The 22805-nt window shown below is 48.2% G+C and overlaps 1 protein-coding gene across 2 annotated transcripts in view; it reads left to right on the top strand.

The window, feature by feature from the left end:
- CREB3L1 (cAMP responsive element binding protein 3 like 1) overlaps positions 1-22553 on the top strand; it is a 182310-nt gene extending 159757 nt beyond the window's left edge. The window contains exons 10-12 of one of the 2 annotated variants that reach the window (XM_068261733.1): positions 5222-5348; positions 9510-9717; positions 21956-22553. In XM_068261733.1, coding sequence (XP_068117834.1) covers positions 5222-5348; positions 9510-9717; positions 21956-21980 — 360 coding nt within the window. In that variant the 3' untranslated portion in view covers positions 21981-22553. The remainder of the gene's footprint in view (positions 1-5221; positions 5349-9509; positions 9718-21955) is intronic. The other variant, XM_068261734.1, reaches the window with a different exon arrangement.
- Positions 22554-22805: the final 252 nt, after the last annotated feature.

The raw sequence follows: 22805 nt of genomic DNA, 5'->3' as shown, positions 1-22805 counted from the left end.
AGGATTAGTGAGTGGCTGCGAGGGCACAGGACTGCTGCAGGGGGCTGGTAGAAGCAGAACTAGCTGGCAGCGGGGACCAGAGGATTAGTGAGTGGCTGCGAGGGCACAGGATGGCTGCAGGGGGCTGGTAGAAGCAGAACTAGCTGGCAGCGGGGACCAGAGGATTAGTGAGTGGCTGTGAGGGCACAGGACTGCTGCAGGGGGCTGGTAGAAGCAGAACTAGCTGGCAGCGGGGGACCAGAGGATTAGTGATTGGCTGCGGGGGCACAGGACTGCTGCAGGGGGCTGGTAGAAGCAGAACTAGCTGGCAGCGGGGGACCAGAGGATTAGTGAGTGGCTGGAAGGGCACAGGACTGCTGCATGGGGCTGGTAGAAGCAGAGCTAGCTGGCAGCGGGGGACTAGAGGATTAGTGAGTGGCTGCGAGGGCACAGGACTGCTGCAGGGGGCTGGTAGAAGCAGAACTAGCTGGCAGCGGGGGACCAGAGGATTAGTGAGGGGCTGCGAGGGCACAGGACTGCTGCAGGGGGCTGGTAGAAGCAGAACTAGCTGGCAGCGGGGGACCAGAGGATTAGTGAGTGGCTGCGAGGGCACAGGACTGCTGCAGGGGGCTGGTAGAAGCAGAACTAGCTGGCAGCAGGGGACCAGAGGATCAGTGAGTGGCTGTGAGGGCACAGGACTGCTGCAGGGGGCTGGTAGAAGCAGAACTAGCTGGCAGCGGGGGACCAGAGGATTAGTGAGTGGCTGCGAGGGCACAGGACTGCTGCAGGGGGCTGGTAAAAGCAGAACTAGCTGGCAGCGGGGGACCAGAGGATTAGTGAGTGGCTGCGAGGGCACAGGACTGCTGCAGGGGGCTGGTAGAAGCAGAACTAGCTGGCAGCGGGGGACCAGAGGATTAGTGAGGGGCTGCGAGGGCACAGGACTGCTGCAGGGGGCTGGTAGAAGCAGAACTAGCTGGCAGCGGGGGACCAGAGGATTAGTGAGTGGCTGCGAGGGCACAAGACTGCTGCAGGGGGCTGGTAGAAGCCTCAGTTGAGTAAACCCCCTTTTTTTTCTGACTTAAAGTTCACTTTAACAGAAAATAAATATGGCAGCCTCCATATCCCTCTTACTTCAGTTGTCCTTTAAACTTAAAGCAAACCTGTAGTGGTTGGTGGGGGAGGAGGGAGGAGATACTCGCCTCAGTAGTACTGTGGCATCACTTCCAGCCATAGACGAGTGCATCCGGACTGGGCATGTGCGAATAGTGTCCAAGGGTTTTAAAAAACAGTCAAATAAAGTAGCTGAATAACCAAGCAGCTGATCAGCAGCTACCGCTCAAAATCTTCATGGTGTGGTGTGTTTTTTTTTTACTACTTAAAGGGAACCTAAACTGAGAAGGATATGGATTTTTCCCTTTAAAGTAATGCCAGTTGCCTGACTCCCCTGCTGATTCTGTGTCTCTATTACTTTTAGCCACAGCCCCTGAACAAGCATGCAGATCAGGTGCTCTGACTGAAGTCAGACTGGATTAGCTGCATGCTTGTTTCAGGTGTGTGATTCAGCCACTACAGCAGCCAAAGAGGTCCTGCCAGGCAACTGGTATTGTTTAACAGGAAACTTCCATATCGCTCTGTTTAGGTGCACTGTATAAGGGTATGAAGATGGCACCCTCTGTATTCCTTTCATTTCAGGTCCCCTTTAAACAATGCCAGTTGCCTGGCTGTTCTCCTAAGCTTTTGGCTTTAGTTGTGTTGCATACTTACCAACTTTTTGAGATAAGAAAGAGGGACCCTAAGCCACGCCCCTGGCACACCCCTAGTGACGCCCCTGGCACACCCCTAGTGACGCCCCTGGCACACCCCTAGTGACGCCCCTGGCACACCCCTAGTGACGCCCCTGGCACACCCCTAGTGACGCCCCTGGCACACCCCTAGTGACGCCCCTGGCACACCCCTAGTGACGCATACTATTAAGATTTCATAGATCATTCAAACCACACTAGTCTGTTTTTACCCTGGTTAATTTTCCTTCTTATTAACTTAGAAATATATCCATTTATAGGATTGGAATGAAGTTTAGAGTTGATTAAACACATAGTTACATAGTTACATAGTTATTTTGGTTGAAAAAAGACATACGTCCATCGAGTTCAACCAGTACAAAGTACAACTCCAGCCCGTCCCCCACATACCCCTGTTGATCCAGAGGAAGGCGAAAAAACCCTTACAAGGCATGGTCCAATTAGCCCCTAAAGGGAAAAATTCCTTCCCGACTCCAGATGGCAATCAGATAAAATCCCTGGATCAACATCATTAGGCATTACCTAGTAATTGTAGCCATGGATGTCTTTCAACGCAAGGAAAGCATCTAAGCCCCCTTTAAATGCAGGTATAGAGTTTGCCATAACGACTTCCTGTGGCAATGCATTCCACATCTTAATCACTCTTACTGTAAAGAACCCAATCCTCTGGTCCCCCGCTGTCGTTCAGGTCTGAACATCAGTCCTGAACGACAGATGACAGAGGGACTGGGTTCTGCATGCAGCCAGCGGAGTCACAGCCCCGCAACAAGCATGCAGCCAGCGGAGTCACAGCCCCGCAACAACCATGCAGCCAGCGGAGTCCCAGCCCTGCAACAAGCATGCAGCCAGCGGAGTCCCAGCCCTATAACAAGCATGCAGCCAGCGGAGTCACAGCCCCGCAACAAGCATGCAGCCAGCGGAGTCACAGCCCCGCAACAAGCATGCAGCCAGCAGAGTCACAGCCCCGCAACAAGCATGCAGCCAGCAGAGTCACAGCCCCGCAACAAGCATGCAGCCAGCAGAGTCACAGCCCCGCAACAAGCATGCAGCCAGCAGAGTCACAGCCCCGCAACAAGCATGCAGCCAGTGGAGTCACAGCCCCGCAACAAGCATGCAGCCAGTGCAGTCACAGCCCTGCAACAAGCATGCAGCCAGCAGAGTCACAGCCCCACAACAAGCATGCAGCCAGCGGAGTCACAGCCCCGCAACAAGCATGCAGCCAGCGGAGTCACTGCCCCGCAACAAGCATGCAGCCAGCGGAGTCACAGCCCCGCAACAAGCATGCAGCCAGCGGAGTCACAGCCCCGCAACAAGCATGCAGCCAACGGAGTCACAGCCCCGCAACAAGCATGCAGCCAGCGGAGTCACAGCCCCGCAACAAGCATGCAGCCAGCGGAGTCACAGCCCCGCAACAAGCATGCAGCCAGCGGAGTCACAGCCCCGCAACAAGCATGCAGCCAGCGGAGTCACAGCTCCGCAACAAGCATGCAGCCAGCGGAGTCACAGCCCCGCAACAAGCATGCAGCCAGCGGAGTCACAGCCCCGCAACAAGCATGCAGCCAGCGGAGTCACAGCCCCGCAACAAGCATGCAGCCAGCGGAGTCACAGCCCCGCAACAAGCATGCAGCCAGCGGGGCCACAGCCCCGCAACAAGCATGCAGCCAGCGGAGTCACAGCCCCGCAACAAGCATGCAGCCAGCGGAGTCACAGCTCCGCAACAAGCATGCAGCCAGCGGAGTCACAGCCCCGCAACAAGCATGCAGCCAGCGGAGTCACAGCCCCGCAACAAGCATGCAGCCAGCGGAGTCACAGCCCCGCAACAAGCATGCAGCCAGCGGAGTCACAGCCCCGCAACAAGCATGCAGCCAGCGAAGTCACAGCCCCGCAACAAGCATGCAGCCAGCGGAGTCACAGCCCCGCAACAAGCATGCAGCCAGTGGAGTCACAGCATCTGATCTGCATGCTCATTCCAGGGCAGTGACTTGTAGTGCTAGAGGCGAAACATGAGCACAGAAGCCAGGCAACCAGCATTGTTTATTAGAGAATGCAGATGGCAGCCTCCGTATCAGGTTTGCATTTAATACAGTGATAATGTCCCGGCGTGTGCCTGTCACATATAACGCTGTGCCTGTGGCGTATAACACCCTGAGAACTGCGGGTTGACACTGAGAAACGGCTGACCGCTAGTCTGTACTTCGTGTTTCCTGAAATACTGATAATATCTTCACAATAAAGAGCATTTTACCACAGGGGAGGGGAGAGCTTCAGAAACAAATATCTGCTTTTATATTCTCACTAACAGGCACCCCAGCACACACTGCTAACCGTCACTGAGCAGCACACTACAAACAGGCACTGATCAGTACTCTGACAGGCCCAGAGCAGCACACTGGCGACAGGCCCAGAGCAGCACTCTGCCTACAGGCACTGAGCAACACACAGAGTGCACACTGCCAATAGGTACACTGCCAACAGTGTGCTGCTCTGTGCCTATTGGCAATGTGCACAGATTCCGGTTAGTGAGATTTATTAACCCCCTTGCCGTTCCAATTGTGGCGCACTAGGAGGCGTATGCGCGGGTGTATGAGCCTTTACACACTAGGAGGCGTATGCGCGTGTGTATGAGCCTTTACACACTAGGAGGCGTATGCGCGTGTGTATGAGCTACTTGGTTATAACACACACAATTGCTTACTCCCAGCTAAAGCAATTTCCTACCTCTATCTGGTCAGCAGGCGCCAGTCAGCCTATCCGGTGTACGGTCTTACACCCTTTGCCTGCCGTACCAAATCTAGCAGGAATTGCATAAAATTAGGTGGCATTCAGGTGGGAGGCTTCGGTTGGACGTAATCGTAGATTACATCAGTTACAGGGACGCCCCATGTAGGCACATCTCCCACACGGTCCCCTCCCTAACCACTCACCTGTCAACCGCATCCTGGAAGCTGCAAAAAAGAAACCACCCTGCGATACCTAGAGAGAAGTGCGGGTGATCCCAGGACCCCAGGCAGTGGGGGTGAATTCCATGGTGGCGAGAGGTCCAGGGACCACCCGCACTTCACTCTAGGTATCGCATGGTGGTTTGGTGGCCCCGGCCAGTGAGAGAGCCCAGGGCCCCTGGCTGTCGTGCGAAACCGTGTTTGTGCTACTTGGTTATGACACTGATTGCAGAATCTGTCTCTCCTGCATTGTGAACTGGCTGACCGATGACCTGCTCTCCGGGCCTCATGGCAAAAATACACTGCATAAAACTGACCAACTGGATTTTTTGTAATGTGTCCCAGAATGCTTTGCTGCACCACTGAGGCCTCCTCCATGGACTTGCTGTGTTATTAATATAACCCGACCTTTCTGCCATCTGTAAGACTGAGGTCTACTTACTAACCCACTAACCTGTCCGCTGTGTGCCCTCCCCTCTGATTTCTCTCTCCTCTCTGCAGGTTGTGCTTCTGTGTTTTATTCTTGCCTTTGGGTCGATGATTCCATCCTTCTCTGAATTGTCTTCAGGGTCTCAGACAGTGAAATCGGCCCCCCACTTGGCATCTGACTTGTACACCCTGAGCCAGAGTAAGACAGTCACCTCAACACTCTCTCTGCACGTTCTCTATGTCAGTCAGTCATGGGGTGGGGTCTTCTGTGTCAGTCAGTCATGGGGTGGGGTCTTCTGTGTCAGTCAGTCATGGGGTGGGGTCTTCTGTGTCAGTCAGTCATGGGGTGGGGTCTTCTGTGTCAGTCAGTCATGGGGTGGGGTCTTCTGTGTCAGTCAGTCATGGGGTGGGGTCTTCTGTGTCAGTCAGTCATGGGGTGGAGTCTTCTGTGTCAGTCAGTCATGGAGTCTTCTGTGTCAGTCAGTCATGGGGTCGTCTGTGTCAGTCAGTCATGGGGTGGGGTCTTCTGTGTCAGTCAGTCATGGGGTGGGGTCTTCTGTGTCAGTCAGTCATGGGGTGGGGTCTTCTGTGTCAGTCAGTCATGGGGTGGGGTCTTCTGTGTCAGTCAGTTATGGTGCAGGCTCTTCTGCTTCTGTCAATTGGGTGGGTTCTTCTGCGTCAGTCAGCTATGGGGTGGGATCTTTAGCCTCAGTCAATCATTGGGTGGAATCTTCTGCATTAGTCAGTCAAGGGGTGGAGTCTTCTGTGTCAGTCAGCCATGGGGTGAGTTCTTGAGTTGGGGTCTTCTGTGTCAGTCAGTCATGGAGCAGATCTTCTGTGTCAGTCAGTCACAGGGAGGTCTCTTCAATGTCAATCAGTTATAGGGTGCAGTTTTTAGTGTTAGTCAGTCATGGGGCGGTGTCTTCAAGGTCAGTGATTCATGGGATGGGATCTTCTGTGTCAGTCAGCAATGGGGTGGGATCTTCTGTGTCAGTCAGTCATGGGGTGAGGCTTTTCTGTGTTAGTCAGTCATGGGGTGGAGTCGTCTGTGTCAGTCAGTCTATGGGAACTTTGTGTCAGTCAGCAATAGGGCGGGACCTTCTATGCCAGTGATCCATGAGGCTGGGGGTCTTCTGTGTTTTTCAGCCACGAGGCGGGGTCTTCTGTGTCAGCCATGGGGCAGGGTCTTCTGTTTGTCAGTCATGGGGCGGGGTCTTCTGTGTCAGTCATTCATGGGGTGGAGTCTTCTGTGTCAGTCAGTCTCAGAGCGGGCGCTTTAGTATCAGTGATCCATGAGGTTGGGCTCTTATGCGTCATTCAAGGGGTCTGCATGAAGAACTACTAACTGACTTCTCGCACGTTGGAGGTGCAAATGACTTTTGCACAGAGCTCTGTATGCGGAAAAAGGAAATGTGTAAATCGCTGTGTAAATACAGTTATGCTTTACAAAAAGACACACATCATAGTATAGGGGTTTCTAATTTGGGCTTTGGTCTATTTTAGTACAGGATGTGGACGGTTTATGTTGTCATATTTTCTGCTCTTAGGTAGAAACCACAGAAATGTTTGAGGAAGCCCAAAAACTTTAGTGTGTGGCTGTTTTCATGTGAAAAATATGTTTGTTTTGGTGGTCAAGTAAAAGCTGTAACATTTCCCCCCTTCCAAACCCACCTACACAAACGCCCCCCTCCCACCCGGCCACCTTCCCAACATGCGTTATTTGTCTTCAGGCCTAATAACACAAAACTAACATCCAGATCAGCATAACTTACAGATCAGGCAGCCAGTGTTACAGACTTGGCTCTGCATTCCAGGAACCCAGTACAGGCTGTGAGGCTACTGCGTTTCTGGGGAAAGAATTTGAGGGTGGGATGAAAAGCAGTAGGTCTCCTGGATATGTTATGATACAGTGAGGTAAAGAGGCATTTGATCCCCTGCTGATTTTGTTTGCCCTCTGACCAAGAAATTACCAGTCTATCATTGTAATGGGAGGTTTATTGTAGCTGTGGGGGACAGAATAACAACAAAATAACCCTGAAAAACGCAGTGTCCCAAAGTCAGAGCTTGATGTGCATTGTAATGAGTGAAATAAGTATTTTATCCCCTATCAACCAGGTGTATTCACTGTATGCAGGTAACGAGCTGAGATTAGGCGCACCCTCTAAGACCTGGTGCACACTATGCAATGGCTTGTCCAATCAGCTTCCAATCAATAATGGCATAGATTTCCCGATCGCTACTACACAAAATTGATCCCTTAATTTATCGAGTGCTGATTGGCCTTGCCAGTAACTATTGATTCGACCCGTCGGTCTGATGGGAAATTGCATGGTGTATACAGAGGAGTATCCGGGTAATATGGCGCCTATGGCAAGAAATAACATTTTTTGATAGTTTAATATTTTTTGAAAAACTTAGTGTATGGTATATTGGTTCGATTTTTCAAATTAATGGAACAAGTCGAAGAATCAGTTAAATTGTAAAAAAAAAAAAAAAAAAAAAAAAAAAAAAAAAAAAAAGGCTAGTGTGTGTATAGCGAATCCAATTCCTCCTCCTTCTGGTCCCACGGTTGGTGACCTTTGACCTGGACATACTGCACTGTGCATGCACAGTATTGTCCACTAGGGCAGGGGTCCCCAACCTTTTTCAGCTCGGGGACCACTATCTAGACCAAACCTTTCCCCTGGGGCCCGGGGTGCCAGTTTTCGGGGGGGGGGGGGGGGGGGGCAGTAGGTAATCTGGGTACGAGTATCTAGAAAGTATAGCTGCCCCAGTATAGCCAGTATAGATGCCTCAGTATAGCTAGTATAGATGCCTCAGTATAGCTAGTATAGATGCCTCAGTATAGCCAGTATAGCTGCCCCAGTATAGATTAGCCAGTATAGCAGATGCCCCAGTATAGCCAGTATAGCAGATGCCTCAGTATAGCCAGTATAGCTGCCTCAGTATAGCCAGTATAGCTGCCCCAGTATAGATTAGCCAGTATAGCAGATGCCCCAGTATAGCCAGTATAGCAGATGCCCCAGTATAGCCAGTATAGCAGATGCCCCAGTATAGCCAGTATAGATGCCCCAGTACAGCCAGTATAGCTGCATGCGGCTGCCGCTGTTTTACTTTAGCTGCATGCCGCCAATTCCTCTGTATATACCCTGGTCAGCCTCTCTCCTTCAATCCCGTCTTCTCTAATAGCAGCGCGTCTCCCGTCTGCTGTGAAGAGGCAGAAGCAGGAGAGCGGCTTCCTGTAATGGCGATGCGTATCACCATTACCATGGTAACCGCTGACCAGCTTCCTGCCTCTTCACAGCAGCCGGGAGACGCGCTGCTATGAGAGAAAATGGGATTGAAGGAGAGAGGCTGACCAGGAGAGGAAGCGGCCGCCAGCTAAGGTAACACAGCGGGGGGAGGGAGCGAGAGGACAGACCCGCGGCCCAGCTGCAAATTGCTCACAGACCAGCAGTGGGCCGGGGGCCCGTGCACTAGTGCGCCTTGCGACCATGCTCCCCCGGTGACGTCCTATGATGTAAGCGTGTTCACAAGCGCCCTAGCAGACATCCTGCGCAGGCACACCATAGTATGTCCAGGTAGGTCACAGACTACGCCGACCAGGAAGAGGAGGAATTGGATTATTACCAGAGAGCAGAGTTCCCGGAGCACGAGAGGTGCGGTAACGCTCCACCCAGCTCCCCATACACACATTAGGCGTGCTTTTCAAAAAATAATTGACGCTAAGGTATCCTTGAAAGAGGAACGGTCGCGGAAATCTTTATTTAAAACCCTTACAAATAGGAAGTACATTTCTTCCAGAGTAAAATGAGCCATATATTACTTTTCTCCTATGTTGCTGTCACTGACGGTAAGTAGTAGAAATCTGACAGAAGCGACAGGTTTTGGACTAATCCATCTCTCCATAGGGGATTCTCAGCATGGCCTTTATTATTTATAAAGACATTCCCTGAAAAAGATTTATACAGAGAAGCTGGCCAGCCACCCTGCTCACTGCACACTATTTTGGCAGTTGGACGGAGCAACTGCCATTCACTAAGTGCATTTAAAAATAAAGAAAACCCTGAGAACCCCCCTATGAGAAAATGGACTAGCCCAAAACCTGTCGGTAATGTCAGATTTCTACTACCTACTGTAAGTGACAGCAACATAGGAGAAAAGTCATTTATGGCTCATTTTACTAGATATACAAGAGATGTACTTCTTACTTGTATGTGTTTTACATTTTTAGATTTTTGTGAAAGTTCCTCTTTAAGTCTGTAAGATACAATCAAACTAGTATTAAAAATCAACAAAGTTGGGCAAGTATTTCTTCCTCTTGTGGCCTAACTGAACTGTGTAACGTCGTGTCTTACAGTCCGCTCCCGAAACCTCTTGTCCTACGATGAGGGGACAGAAGAGGGCGCTGCCGCTGGACTGGGAGTCCACAGAGGAGGAGTCTGGGCCCCTGACGCAGCCGCTCTCAACAAACACGTCAAGAATGCAGCACATGAAAGGGACAAATACCTTGTGGAAACAGCACGCAAGAACTGGACACATGGAGGCTTCACGCGACAAGAGGAGGGGTGAGAGAGCCAGTATCGCAATATGGAGTGCTATGAGGGGGAGGGGCCAAATGCGCCACAGCTCATTAGAGATTCCTGCCTGCATGCATATATAAAGGGTACCTGTAGTGGCATGATGAGAGCTACATAGGATTGGGACTGTACATATGTCTAACTAGCTTGAGTGTCTCTTTTTTCTCTTCCATCTAAGGGTTAAGAACTCACATATGTAAATTACTTACAGGATTTATGCAGCAGTTACACTTATCCATGCAAATTCCGCATTGAGATTTCCCTCTTGTTTACAGTTTTGTTTTGTTTTTCCTTCTTTTCACTGCAATTTTGCATTCTTGGAGCAGTTTGTGTTTTTTTTCAGCTTGTGATTTATTTTTTGTGCATACCAGTTGAGTCACTGTACATGAGAATGTATTCTGCGTCTCCATTGACTTACATGAGATGCTGCTGTAATCGCACACTGAAAAAAGCAACGCTGCTGGTTGATTTAAAACTGCAGAAATATCGCAAAATGCACAAAAATTAGGAAAAAAAGGTGCAGGACTTATGCAATACAGTTTTTAAAGGGACCCCGAGCAGTAGATAAAAATGAAATCGGTACTTACCTGGGGCTTCCACAGTAGGTTGTGAGGTTCCCCCAGCATCCTCCTGGCTCCACTCCCAGGACCGCTGGCAGCTCCATTACTGGCGATACCCGGGCCGAGTGTCAACCCAACACTCCCAGAACGGTGGCCGGCATGCACAGTTTTCTTACTTTGAACCGCACAGGGCTGTCCCGCTGGCCGGTGTGATGACGCGGAGCGTCACCGTTCAGTAAGGCTAGGTCCACACTTGTCCCCTGCAGTACAGAGCCATTAAAAACGGATCCCTTTTTGTCAAGTTTTTTCTCTCTCTCCGTTTCGAGAGAAATGGCTATTTTTGCAGGGACATTTCCAGTCCGTGGAAACGTCCCCAGCCCTTGCCGTGGGGTGGGGGGGCGCCATGCTGAAGGGGAGAGCAGGAAGGAAGCAGCGGTGGGGAAGGGGGGGTCGTCCCCGCTATCGCTCCAGCTAGTTTCAATAATTTAAAAAAAATTTAAAATCAATATAATGTAGTAGGCGGCGAGCGGGGAACTTATTTCCTTGCACTCCACCGCTCGCCGCGTCACTTCCTGTAATGCCGTCCCATGAACATCAGAGGACGGCATTACAGGAAGTGACGCGGCAGGGGTGGGACGCAAGGAGGGGGTGTATCTGGAGTCCGTGAAAACGCAGCAGATCCGGACCGTCCGTTCAGGTTTTGAAAATGGGTCCCTGCAAACGCAGACGGATCAGTCTTTATTTTGGGTGAAGACAGCTGATATTTTTAACATTGCTGTCTGTGGCTCCGGTTTTGATCCAGGCTGAAAAACTGAGCCTCGGATACGTTTCCGGATCTAGTGTGGATTAGGCCTTAAGGTGGCCACACACGATACAATAAAATGATCCGATTTTACGGCAATTCGATAAAATCGATCGGATCTCCCGAAAAAAATCGAAAGCTTTTTTCATTCGACTGAAAAATCTGATCGGTTTTCCCGTTTTCTTCAATTTTGATCGATCCGGAATGCCAGATATTTTTCTTCAATCTCTCTACAGATTGTATGGTGTGCGTTAGATTGTCAATGTATTAATATGCACACACTAGCAATTTTCTCTGAGTTTCCAATCATTTTTATCATAACTGGGGAAAAATTGTACATGTGTGTGGTACATTGGTGATATTTTTGAAATGTTATAATCCGTTAGAAAAATTGATTGGTGTGTGTGGCCACCTTTAGAATTGCAATCAATTTTTCTGACGGATTATAACATTTCAAAAATCTGACCAATGTACCACACACATATATACAATTTTTCCCCATTTATGATAAAAATGATTGCAAACTCAGACAAAATTGCTAGGGTGTGTATATTAATAAATTGACAATCTAACACACACCATACAATCTTTAGTAGAGGTTGAAGAGAAATATCTGGCATTCCGGATCGATCAAAATTGAAGAAAACGGGAAAACCGATCAGATTTTTCAGTCGAATGAAAAAAGCTTTCGATTTTTTCGGGAGATCCGACCGTTTTTATCAAATTGCCGTAAAATAGGATCATTTTATTGTATTGTGTGTAGCCACCTTTAAATTGAACAGATATTTATGAAATTGTATGGTATGTGGCCTCCTTTAGTGTTGGGCCGACACTCAGCCCGGGTGTCGCCCAACAGCGGGACCGGGAGAGGAGCCAGGAGGACCTCACGGCCTACGGTGGGCTGGAGGATGCCCCAGGTAAGTATCGGTTTCATTTACTGTATATCTACTGTTCAAGGTTCCTTTAAATACATTAGATATGGAATGACCGCAAATTCTGGTAAATACGTACAGGTTTTTAAAGGACAATTGAAGTGAGAGGGATATGAAGGCTGCCATATTTATTCCTTTTTTAAACAATACACGTTGTCTTGCTGATCCTCTGCCTCTAATACTATTAGCCATAGCCCCTGAACAAGCATGCAGCAGATCAGGTGTTTCTGACATTGTCAGATCTGACATCATTAGCTGCATGCTTGTTTCTGGTGTGACTCAAACACTACTGCAGCCAAATGGATCAGCAGGGCTGCCAGGCAACTGGTATTGTTTAAAGTGGACCTAAACTCATGCACAGGACAGAAGGAAAACATAGAGAAATACACCCTGTATGCACTTAGAGAGTTGAGCCTGTCTAATTCCCCCTCATCTGTGACTAATCACAGCTGTAATTTGACCTCTCTGCTGTGTCAGCTGGCTGCCTCAGCAGAGCAGCTTATTGTTAAACACAGGATGTTAACCCAATGTCTGTTTCTATAAATCAGGAAGTAGACACACTTCAGATTTATTGCAGGATTTGTATCAGCTGCAACAAAAGAAATGTTTTTTTCTTTAACCTCCTTAGCAGTAACCCCTTGCTGGACACGGGGTAAGCCGCCACGGAGGATTCCCCAGGCCCTGCTGGGCCGATTTGCATATTTTTTTTTTCAAACACACAGCTAGCACTTTGCTAGCTGTGTGGTTGTTGCGATCGCCACCGCCGATGTGCCGCTACCTGCCGCAATACCGCCCCCCCCCCATACCCCTTGCGCAGCCTGGCCAATTGCCAGGCTGCACTATGGGGTGGATCGGGACTCCCTGTGACGTCACGATGTCGATGACGTCACTCCGTTCGTCGCCATGGCAACGGGGGAAGCTCTCAAGGAAATCCCGTTCAGAACGGGATTACCTTATGGGCAAGCGCCGCCGGCGGCGTTCTGACGCTACGGGGGGACGCCGCAGGGAGGGGGGAAGCATGTAGCTAGCGCTAGGCTAGCTACATGCTAAAAAAGTGAAAAAAAAACTCGCGCAGCCACGGGAATCATACCGCCAGGGAGGTTAACGGGACTCTTAGCACAGCTATAGTAAGAAAAAAAAATTGATAATTGGGGCTTCCTCCAACCCAATCCGCTCAGATCGTTCCCACGCCGCCGTCCTCCGATGTCTGCAACGTCGGTACCGGGTCCCTGTCAGTCGGCTCCAGTATACGCAGGAGAAGTGCGCTCTTTGCGCATCTCTCCAGCAAGTGCTAGAGAGATACGTAGAGGGCGCACTTCCCTTACGCCAGACTGGAGCCGACTGACTAAAGTGACGGGACCCGGTACCGGAGCTGCAGACATCGGAGGAGGGCGGCAATGGAGCAATCCGAGCGGATTGGGCTGGAGGAAGCCCCAGGTATGTAATTTGTTTTACTGTAGCTGAGCTTTGGTACACTTAAAAGGTTATTACGCTGTATCTTTTAGAGCAGAGAGGACATTTTGAATTCAGGTCTGCTTTAAAAGGAAATAAATATGGCAGTCTCTATATCCCTCTCATTACAGTTGTTCTTTAACCAGTTCGCATTCAGTCGTTTTTCGCTTCATGCATCCGAACAATGTTCACCTCCCATTCATTAGCCTATAACTTTATTACTACTTATCACAATGCACTGATCTATATCTTGTTTTTTCCGCCACCAATTAGGCTTTCTTTGGGGGGTACATTTTACTAAGAGCCACTTTACTGTAAATGCATTTTAAAAGCAAGAATAAGAAAAAAACGGAAACAAATCATTATTTCTCACTTTTCGGCAATTATAGTTTTAAAATAATACATGCCTCCATAATTAAAACCCACTTATTGTATATGCCAATTTGTCCCGGTTATTACACCATTTAAATTATGTCCCTATCACAATGTATGGCGACAATATTTTATTTGGAAATAAAAGTGCATTTTTTCCGTTTTGCATTCATCACTATTTACAAGCTTATAATAAAAAAAAAAAAGAAATATTTCATCTTTACATAGATATTTAAAAAGTTTAGACCCTTAGGTAAATATTTGTGTTTTTTTTTAATTTTTTTTATTGTAATGTTTTTTGTTTTTTTTTAATTAAACATTTTATGTGGGTATTTTTGGGAGGGTGGGATTGAAATTGTATTTTTTTTTTGTAAATATGTGTATTTTTATTTTTATTTAACATTTAGATGTAGTTTACTTTTTGGCCACAAGATGGCAGCCATGAGTTGTTTACAGTGACGTCACTCTAAGCGTACCACGTACGCTTAGAGCGACATAGGAAGCAGAAAAAGCGTAGCTTCCGAGAGAAACTGTCGCTTTTTCTGCGGGGGAGAGGAATCAGTGATCGGGCACCGTTGCCCGATTCACTGATTCACTGGCTAACAAACCGCCGGCCGGGAGCGCGCGTGCACGCGCGCGATCGACCGCGTGGACGCGCAGGAGCGCACATGGCTTCCTGGACGTGAGTTTCACGTCCAGGAATGTCAAATAGTTAAGTAGTAAATCTCTCTAATAAGTAATTGCAAGTCATAAAACTCCTGCTTGGCAGAGAAACACTTCTGACATTAAAAGGCGGTGTCATTAAACTGAGGCGATAAAAACATCACATTTATGTATTTATATCCCTTTAAACAATACCAGTTGCCTGGCAGTCCTGCTGATCTCTCTGTCTGCAGTAGTGTCTGAATCACACACCTGAAACAAGCATGCAGCTAATCCAGTCTGACTTCAGTCAGAGCACCTGATCTGCATGCCTGTTCAAGGGCTGTGGCTAAAATTATAAGAGGCAGAGGATCAGCAGGATAGCCAGGCAACTGGTATTGTTTAATAGAAAAATATGGCAGCCTCCATATTGCTCTCACTTCAGGTTCCGTTTACATTGTGATGGGTGAAAACAGAGTTTTCATGATCGTTCTGGCCATATGCTTGATGTCCTCACCGACATGCACTCTACTAATCATGGGTGGGTGGTATAGTGAACAAGATTCTAATGGTTCCAGATTGCATACAAATTGTATCTATCATGAAGCTGGGCCAAAACTATCAGGAAGTGCTTTAAATTGGTGCTTTCCCAGGCTTCATACAATTTGCAGGCAAGCCAGAATCATTAGCATGCTGACGACCATCTCAAATAGTCATTAGCCATAGTCAGCGAGATGCTGAAAATTCAAAATTCCTGCAGATTTAGGCCACATACACACATCAGACCATAATCTTTGGAAAATGAAATATCACAGACCAATTTTACCCCCTTCCATGCAGTATGAGAGCCATACTCTACACAGTCTATTCTATGGAGCTGCACTCCCCATCAGACAGAAATATTACCCCCTTCCATGTAGTATGAGAGCCATACCTACACAGTCTATTCTATGGAGCTGATCTCCCCATCAGACAGAAATCTTACCCCCTTCCATGTAGTATGAGAGCCACACCTACACAGTCTATTCTATGGAGCTGCACTCCCCATCTGATCAGACAGAAATCTTACCCCCTTCCATGTAGTATGAGAGCCACACCTACACAGTCTATTCTATGGAGCTGCACTCCCCATCAGACAGAGATCTTACCCCCTTCCATGTAGTATGAGAGCCATACCTACACAGTCTATTCTATGGAGCTGCACTCCCCATCAGACAGAAATCTTACCCCCTTCCATGTAGTATGAGAGCCATACCTACACAGTCTATTCTATGGAGCTGCACTCCCCATCAGACAGAAATCTTACCCCCTTCCATGTAGTATGAGAGCCATACCTACACAGTCTATTCTATGGAGCTGCACTCCCCATCAGACAGAAATCTTACCCCCTTCCATGTAGTATGAGAGCCATCCTCTACACAGTCTATTCTATGGAGCTGCACTCCCCATCAGACAGAAATCTTACCCCCTTCCATGTAGTATGAGAGCCACACCTACACAGTCTATTCTATGGAGCTGCACTCCCCATCAGACAGAAATCTTACCCCCTTCCATGTAGTATGAGAGCCATCCTCTACACAGTCTATTCTATGGAGCTGCACTCCCCATCAGACAGAGATCTTACCCCCTTCCATGTAGTATGAGAGCCACACCTACACAGTCTATTCTATGGAGCTGCACTCCCCATCAGACAGAAATCTTACCCCCTTCCATGTAGTATGAGAGCCATACCTACACAGTCTATTCTATGGAGCTGCACTCCCCATCAGACAGAAATCTTACCCCCTTCCATGTAGTATGAGAGCCATACCTACACAGTCTATTCTATGGAGCTGCACCCCCCATCAGACAGAAATCTTACCCCCTTCCATGTAGTATGAGAGCCACACCTACACAGTCTATTCTATGGAGCTGCACTCCCCATCAGACAGAAATCTTACCCCCCCTTCCATGTAGTATGAGAGACATACCTACACAGTCTATTCTATGGAGCTGAAGTCCCCATCAGACAGAAATCTTTACAAGATGCTGCACACACAGATTCTGTACACATGCAAAAGATCAGTTCCTGCAAATTGCATTCATAGTCTATGAGATCTGCAGATCATCATACACACCTTGTTTAACTGACATTCATCTGCATATCTGACAATCATCTGCAGATCTGAAAATCCATCATGGTGGATCTGATCTGCAGATGAATGTCCTGCAAAAGATCCGTTCCTGCCAAAGATCCGTTCCTGCAAAATGCATTCATAGTCTGTTAAACAAGGTGTGTATGAGGATCTGCAGATCTCATAGACTATGAATGCATTTTGCAGGAACGGATCTTTGGCAGGAACGGATCTTTTGCAGGACATTCATCTGCAGATCAGATCCACCATGATGGATTTTCAGATCTGCAGATGATTGTCTGATCTGCAGATGAATGTCTGTTAAAGAGACTCTGAAGCGATAATAAATCTCGCTTCAGAGCTCATAGTTAGCAGGGGCACCTGTGCCCCTGCTAAACCGCCGCTATCGCGCCGCTAAACGGGGGTCCCTTCACCCCCAAACCCCCCACTACGACACTTGGTCGCAGACTTGGTCGCTCCTGTAGGCAGGGCTAACAGCTGCAGCCCTGCCTCCAGTCGCGTCTATCAGCGGCGCATCGCCACCTCTCCCCCGCCCCTCTCAGTGAAGGAAGACTGAGAGGGGCGGGGGAGAGGCGGAGATACGTTCTGACAGACGCACGTGGGGCAGGGCTGCGGCGGTTAGCCCTGCCCCAACCAGGAAGCGCTTCCCATCTGCACCAAGGGGATTTTGGGGATCAGGGACCCCCGTTAAGCCGCGGGATAGCGGCGGTTTAGCAGGGGCACAAATGCCCCTGCTATTTATGAGGTCTGAAGCGAGATTTATTCTCGCTTCCGACTCTCTTTAAACGAGGTATGTATGATGATCTGCAGATCTCAGACTATGAATGCAATTTGCAGGAACGGATCTTTTGCAGGAATGGATCTGATACTGATCTGTTGCATGTGTACAGCATCTGTGTGTGCAGCATCTTGCAGAGATTTCTGTCTGATGGGGAGTTCAGCTCCATAGAAAAGACTGTGTAGGTATGGCTCTCATACTACATGGAAGGGGGTAAGATTTCTGTCTGATGGGGAGTGCAGCTCCATAGAATAGACTGTGTAGGTGTGGCTCTCATACTACATGGAAGGGGGTAAGATTTCTGTCTGATGGGGAGAGCAGCTCCATAGAATAGACTGTGTAGGTATGGCTCTCATACTACATGGAAGGGGGTAAGATTTCTGTCTGATGGGGAGTGCAGCTCCATAGAATAGACTGTGTAGGTATGGCTCTCATACTACATGGAAGGGGGTAAGATTTCTGTCTGATGGGGAGTGCAGCTCCATAGAATAGACTGTGTAGGTGTGGCTCTCATACTACATGGAACGGGGTAAGATTTCTGTCTGATGGGGAGTGCAGCTCCATAGAATAGACTGTGTAGGTGTGGCTCTCATACTACATGGAAGGGGGTAAGATTTCTGTCTGATGGGGAGTGCAGCTCCATAGATAGACTGTGTAGGTGTGGCTCTCATACTACATGGAAGGGGGTAAGATCTCTGTCTGATGGGGAGTGCAGCTCCATAGAATAGACTGTGTAGGTGTGGCTCTCATACTACATGGAAGGGGTAAGATCTCTGTCTGATGGGGAGTGCAGCTCCATAGAATAGACTGTGTAGGTGTGGCTCTCATACTACATGGAAGGGGGTAAGATTTCTGTCTGATGGGGAGTGCAGCTCCATAGAATAGACTGTGTAGGTATGGCTCTCATACTACATGGAAGGGGGTAAGATTTCTGTCTGATGGGGAGTGCAGCTCCATAGAATAGACTGTGTAGGTGTGGCTCTCATACTACATGGAAGGGGGTAAGATCTCTGTCTGATGGGGAGTGCAGCTCCATAGAATAGACTGTGTAGGTGTGGCTCTCATGCTACATGGAAGGGGGTAAGATTTCTGTCTGATGGGGAGTGCAGCTCCATAGAATAGACTGTGTAGAGTATGGCTCTCATACTACATGGAAGGTGGTAAGATTTCTGTCTGATGGGGAGTGCAGCTCCATAGAATAGATTGTGTAGGTGTGGCTCTCATACTACATGGAAGGAGGTAAGATTTCTGTCTGATGGGGAGTGCAGCTCCATAGAATAGACTGTGTAGGTGTGGCTCTCATACTACATGGAAGGAGGTAAGATTTCTGTCTGATGGGGAGTGCAGCTCCATAGAATAGACTGTGTAGGTGTGGCTCTCATACTACATGGAGGGGGGTAAGATTTCTGTCTGATGGGGAGTTCAGCTCCATAGAATAGACTGTGTAGGTGTGGCTCTCATACTACATGGAAGGGGGTAAGATTTCTGTCTGATGGGGAGTGCAGCTCCATAGAATAGACTGTGTAGGTGTGGCTCTCATACTACATGGAAGGGGGTAAGATTTCTGTCTGATGGGGAGTGCAGCTCCATAGAATAGACTGTGTAGAGTATGGCTCTCATACTACATGGAAGGGGGTAAGATTTCTGTCTGATGGGGAGTTCAGCTCCATAGAATAGACTGTGTAGGTGTGGCTCTCATACTACATGGAAGGGGGTAAGATTTCTATCTGATGGGGAGTGCAGCTCCATAGAATAGACTGTGTAGAGTATGGCTCTCATACTACATGGAAGGGGGTAAGATTTCTGTCTGATGGGGAGTGCAGCTCCATAGAAAAGACTGTGTAGAGTATGGCTCTCATACTACATGGAAGGGGGGTAAGATTTCTGTCTGATGGGGAGTGCAGCTCCATAGAATAGACTGTGTAGGTGTGGCTCTCATACTACATGGAAGGGGGTAAGATCTCTGTCTGATGGGGAGTGCAGCTCCATAGAATAGACTGTGTAGGTGTGGCTCTCATACTACATGGAAGGGGGTAAGATTCCTGTCTGATGGGGAGTGCAGCTCCATAGAATAGACTGTGTAGGTGTGGCTCTCATACTACATGAAAGGGGGTAAGATTTCTGTCTGATGGGGAGTTCAGCTCCATAGAATAGACTGTGTAGGTATGGCTCTCATACTACATGGAAGGGGGTAAGATCTCTGTCTGATGGGGAGTGCAGCTCCATAGAATAGACTGTGTAGGTGTGGCTCTCACACTACATGGAAGGGGGTAAGATTTCTGTCTGATGGGGAGTGCAGCTCCATAGAATAGACTGTGTAGGTGTGGCTCTCATACTACATGGAAGGGGGTAAGATGTCTGTCTGATGGGTAGTGCAGCTCCATAGAATAGACTGTGTAGGTATGGCTCTCATACTACATGGAAGGGTGGTAAGATTTCTGTCTGATGGGGAGTGCAGCTCCATAGAATAGACTGTGTAGGTGTGGCTCTCATACTACATGGAAGGGGGTAAGATTTCTGTCTGATGGGGAGTGCAGCTCCATAAAATAGACTGTGTAGGTGTGGCTCTCATACTACATGGAAGGGGGTAAGATTTCTGTCTGATGGGGAGCTCAGCTCCATAGAATAGACTGTGTAGGTGTGGCTCTCATACTACATGGAAGGGGGTAAGATTTCTGTCTGATCAGATGGGGAGTGCAGCTCCATAGAATAGACTGTGTAGGTGTGGCTCTCACACTACATGGAAGGGGGTAAGATTTCTGTCTGATGGGGAGTGCAGCTCCATAGAATAGACTGTGTAGGTGTGGCTCTCATACTACATGGAAGGGGGTAAGATTTCTGTCTGATGGGGAGTGCAGCTCCATAGAATAGACTGTGTAGGTGTGGCTCTCATACTACATGGAAGGGGGTAAGATTTCTATCTAATGGGGAGCTCAGCTCCATAGAATAGACTGTGTAGGTGTGGCTCTCATACTACATGGAAGGGGGTAAGATTTCTGTCTGATGGGGAGTGCAGCTCCATAGAATAGACTGTGTAGGTGTGGCTCTCATACTACATGGAAGGGGGTAAGATTTATGTCTGATGGGGAGTGCAGCTCCATAGAATAGACTGTGTAGGTGTGGCTCTCATACTACATGGAAGGGAGTAAGATTTCTGTCTGATGGGGAGTGCAGCTCCATAGAATAGACTGTGTAGGTATGGCTCTCATACTACATGGAAGGGAGTAAGATTTCTGTCTGATGGGGAGTGCAGCTCCATAGAATAGACTGTGTAGGTGTGGCTCTCATACTACATGGAAGGGGTAAGATTTCTGTCTGATGGGGAGTGCAGCTCCATAGAATAGACTGTGTAGGTGTGGCTCTCATACTACATGGAAGGGGGTAAGATTTCTGTCTGATGGGGAGTGCAGCTCCATAGAATAGACTGTGTAGGTATGGCCCTCATACTACATGGAAGGGGGTAAGATCTCTGTCTGATGGGGAGTGCAGCTCCATAGAATAGACTGTGTAGGTGTGGCTCTCATACTACATGGAAGGGGGTAAGATTTCTGTCTGATGGGGAGTGCAGCTCCATAGAATAGACTGTGTAGGTGTGGCTCTCATACTACATGGAGGGTGGTAAGATTTCTGTCTGATGGGGAGTGCAGCTCCATAGAATAGACTGTGTAGGTATGGCTCTCATACTACATGGAAGGGGGTAAGATTTCTGTCTGATGGGGAGTGCAGCTCCATAGAATAGACTGTGTAGGTGTGGCTCTCATACTACATGGAAGGGGGTAAGATTTCTGTCTGATGGGGAGTGCAGCTCCATAGAATAGACTGTGTAGGTGTGGCTCTCATACTACATGGAAGGGGGTAAGATTTCTGTCTGATGGGGAGTGCAGCTCCATAGAATAGACTGTGTAGGTACGGCTCTCATACTACATGACGGGTGGTAAGATTGGTCTGTGATCTTTCATTTTCCAAAGACTATAGTCTGATGTGTGTATGGGGCCTTTTTACTGCTTGGAAATGCATTTGGTTGCTGGATTTCTGAGCTGCATAGCATCTGCATCAACAGTCACTAGCATGTCATGGACAATCTGTAGTAGCCATGTAAGACGAGGCCAGGGCCCTTATTCAATTAGTTTTATCTCCTAGGAAATCATTTTCATATTCTCTTTAAAGTAACTTTTAAACATTTTACAATTGAAAAAAAAAGTACCTAAAAACTGGTGAAAAAGTACTATCAAAATTATTTTGAGTATTTTTTTGCTTGCTGGTGGTTTAAAAGGCATTGTAGGAGAAAGCGTGACCATGTCATTTAGGAGAAAACTCAGAAGAAAAAGTGAATTCCATATGGGCCCAGGTATTTTGGGCAGAGTTTGAAACTGGTACTGTATATTTCATGTGACGATTTGTTTTGCACAGTGGACTGTTTGGTATGTTTTGTGTTAAGAACTGTTTCATATTTTTGTCACAACCGGTTTCGTATTTTTTTGTGTGACGTGTTTCGTATGATTTTTCAGACAACCTGTTTCGTGTAACATTGTTTCGTATGTTTCCTTTCTCAGGGACAGAGGCTCCAAGTTCTTGTAGAATTGGGAGTAAAGTGAGAGGGATGGAGAGCTGAACACAGACACGGGGAGAGCGGGGAGATGCTGGGATTCCTGGAATCAAAGACTTTAATGAATGATTTCGGTCCCGGCACGCTCACTCTATGACTCGGCTTGGATTTATGCTGGCGACGTCGCAGGGAGACTATGATCATGGATCTACCGTCACTACCCTGCGTGTGCCCGTGGCAATGAGTACAGAAAAGAGACTGACTGCTGCTTTTACCGACTCCCCCTCCCATCGCCTTCCTCTGAGGACATCGCTAAGAAAAGCGCAATCTTTGGTTTTAACTTTGTTATACAGCGTCAGTCTTCACCCCTGCTCCCACTGGATGCCAGAAACTGACTTGGAACTGTCCGAGTTGTGGAGTTACCCCGCTCTGCCCAGATACGTCAGCCTTGGGCCCTCTCCCAGCCCCCTCCGACCCTTGTACAGACAACCACCTGGATCCCTGGAGAAGATTGGTTAGTTTAAACGCAAGCTTTCTACGCACCGGAGGCTCCGCACAACGATTTATACGCTTCTACCGCTCTCTGCCCGCTTCAGTCAAGCAAGTTCATAATAATAAAAAAATTTTTTTAGCATCAGCATTCCGCATCTCCTGTGTGAGTCATTCAGCATTGTTGTGTTTTTGGGGGGTTGAACGTGGCGAGAATCAAACAGGTCAGCTCTGCTGAAATGGAAGGATGGAGGAGCAGATGGAGGGGGGGGGGGAGCAGGTGCATTTACGATCATGTGATCGCTGTGCAGAATATCCAAGGTAATGAAGACCTTGACTTAGAGAGAAATTACACTTTATAAAAGCAA

This window comes from Hyperolius riggenbachi, chromosome 11, assembly GCF_040937935.1.
Source record: "Hyperolius riggenbachi isolate aHypRig1 chromosome 11, aHypRig1.pri, whole genome shotgun sequence".
NCBI lineage: Eukaryota > Metazoa > Chordata > Amphibia > Anura > Hyperoliidae > Hyperolius > Hyperolius riggenbachi.
This window is presented reverse-complemented; position numbering and strand designations above follow the sequence as displayed.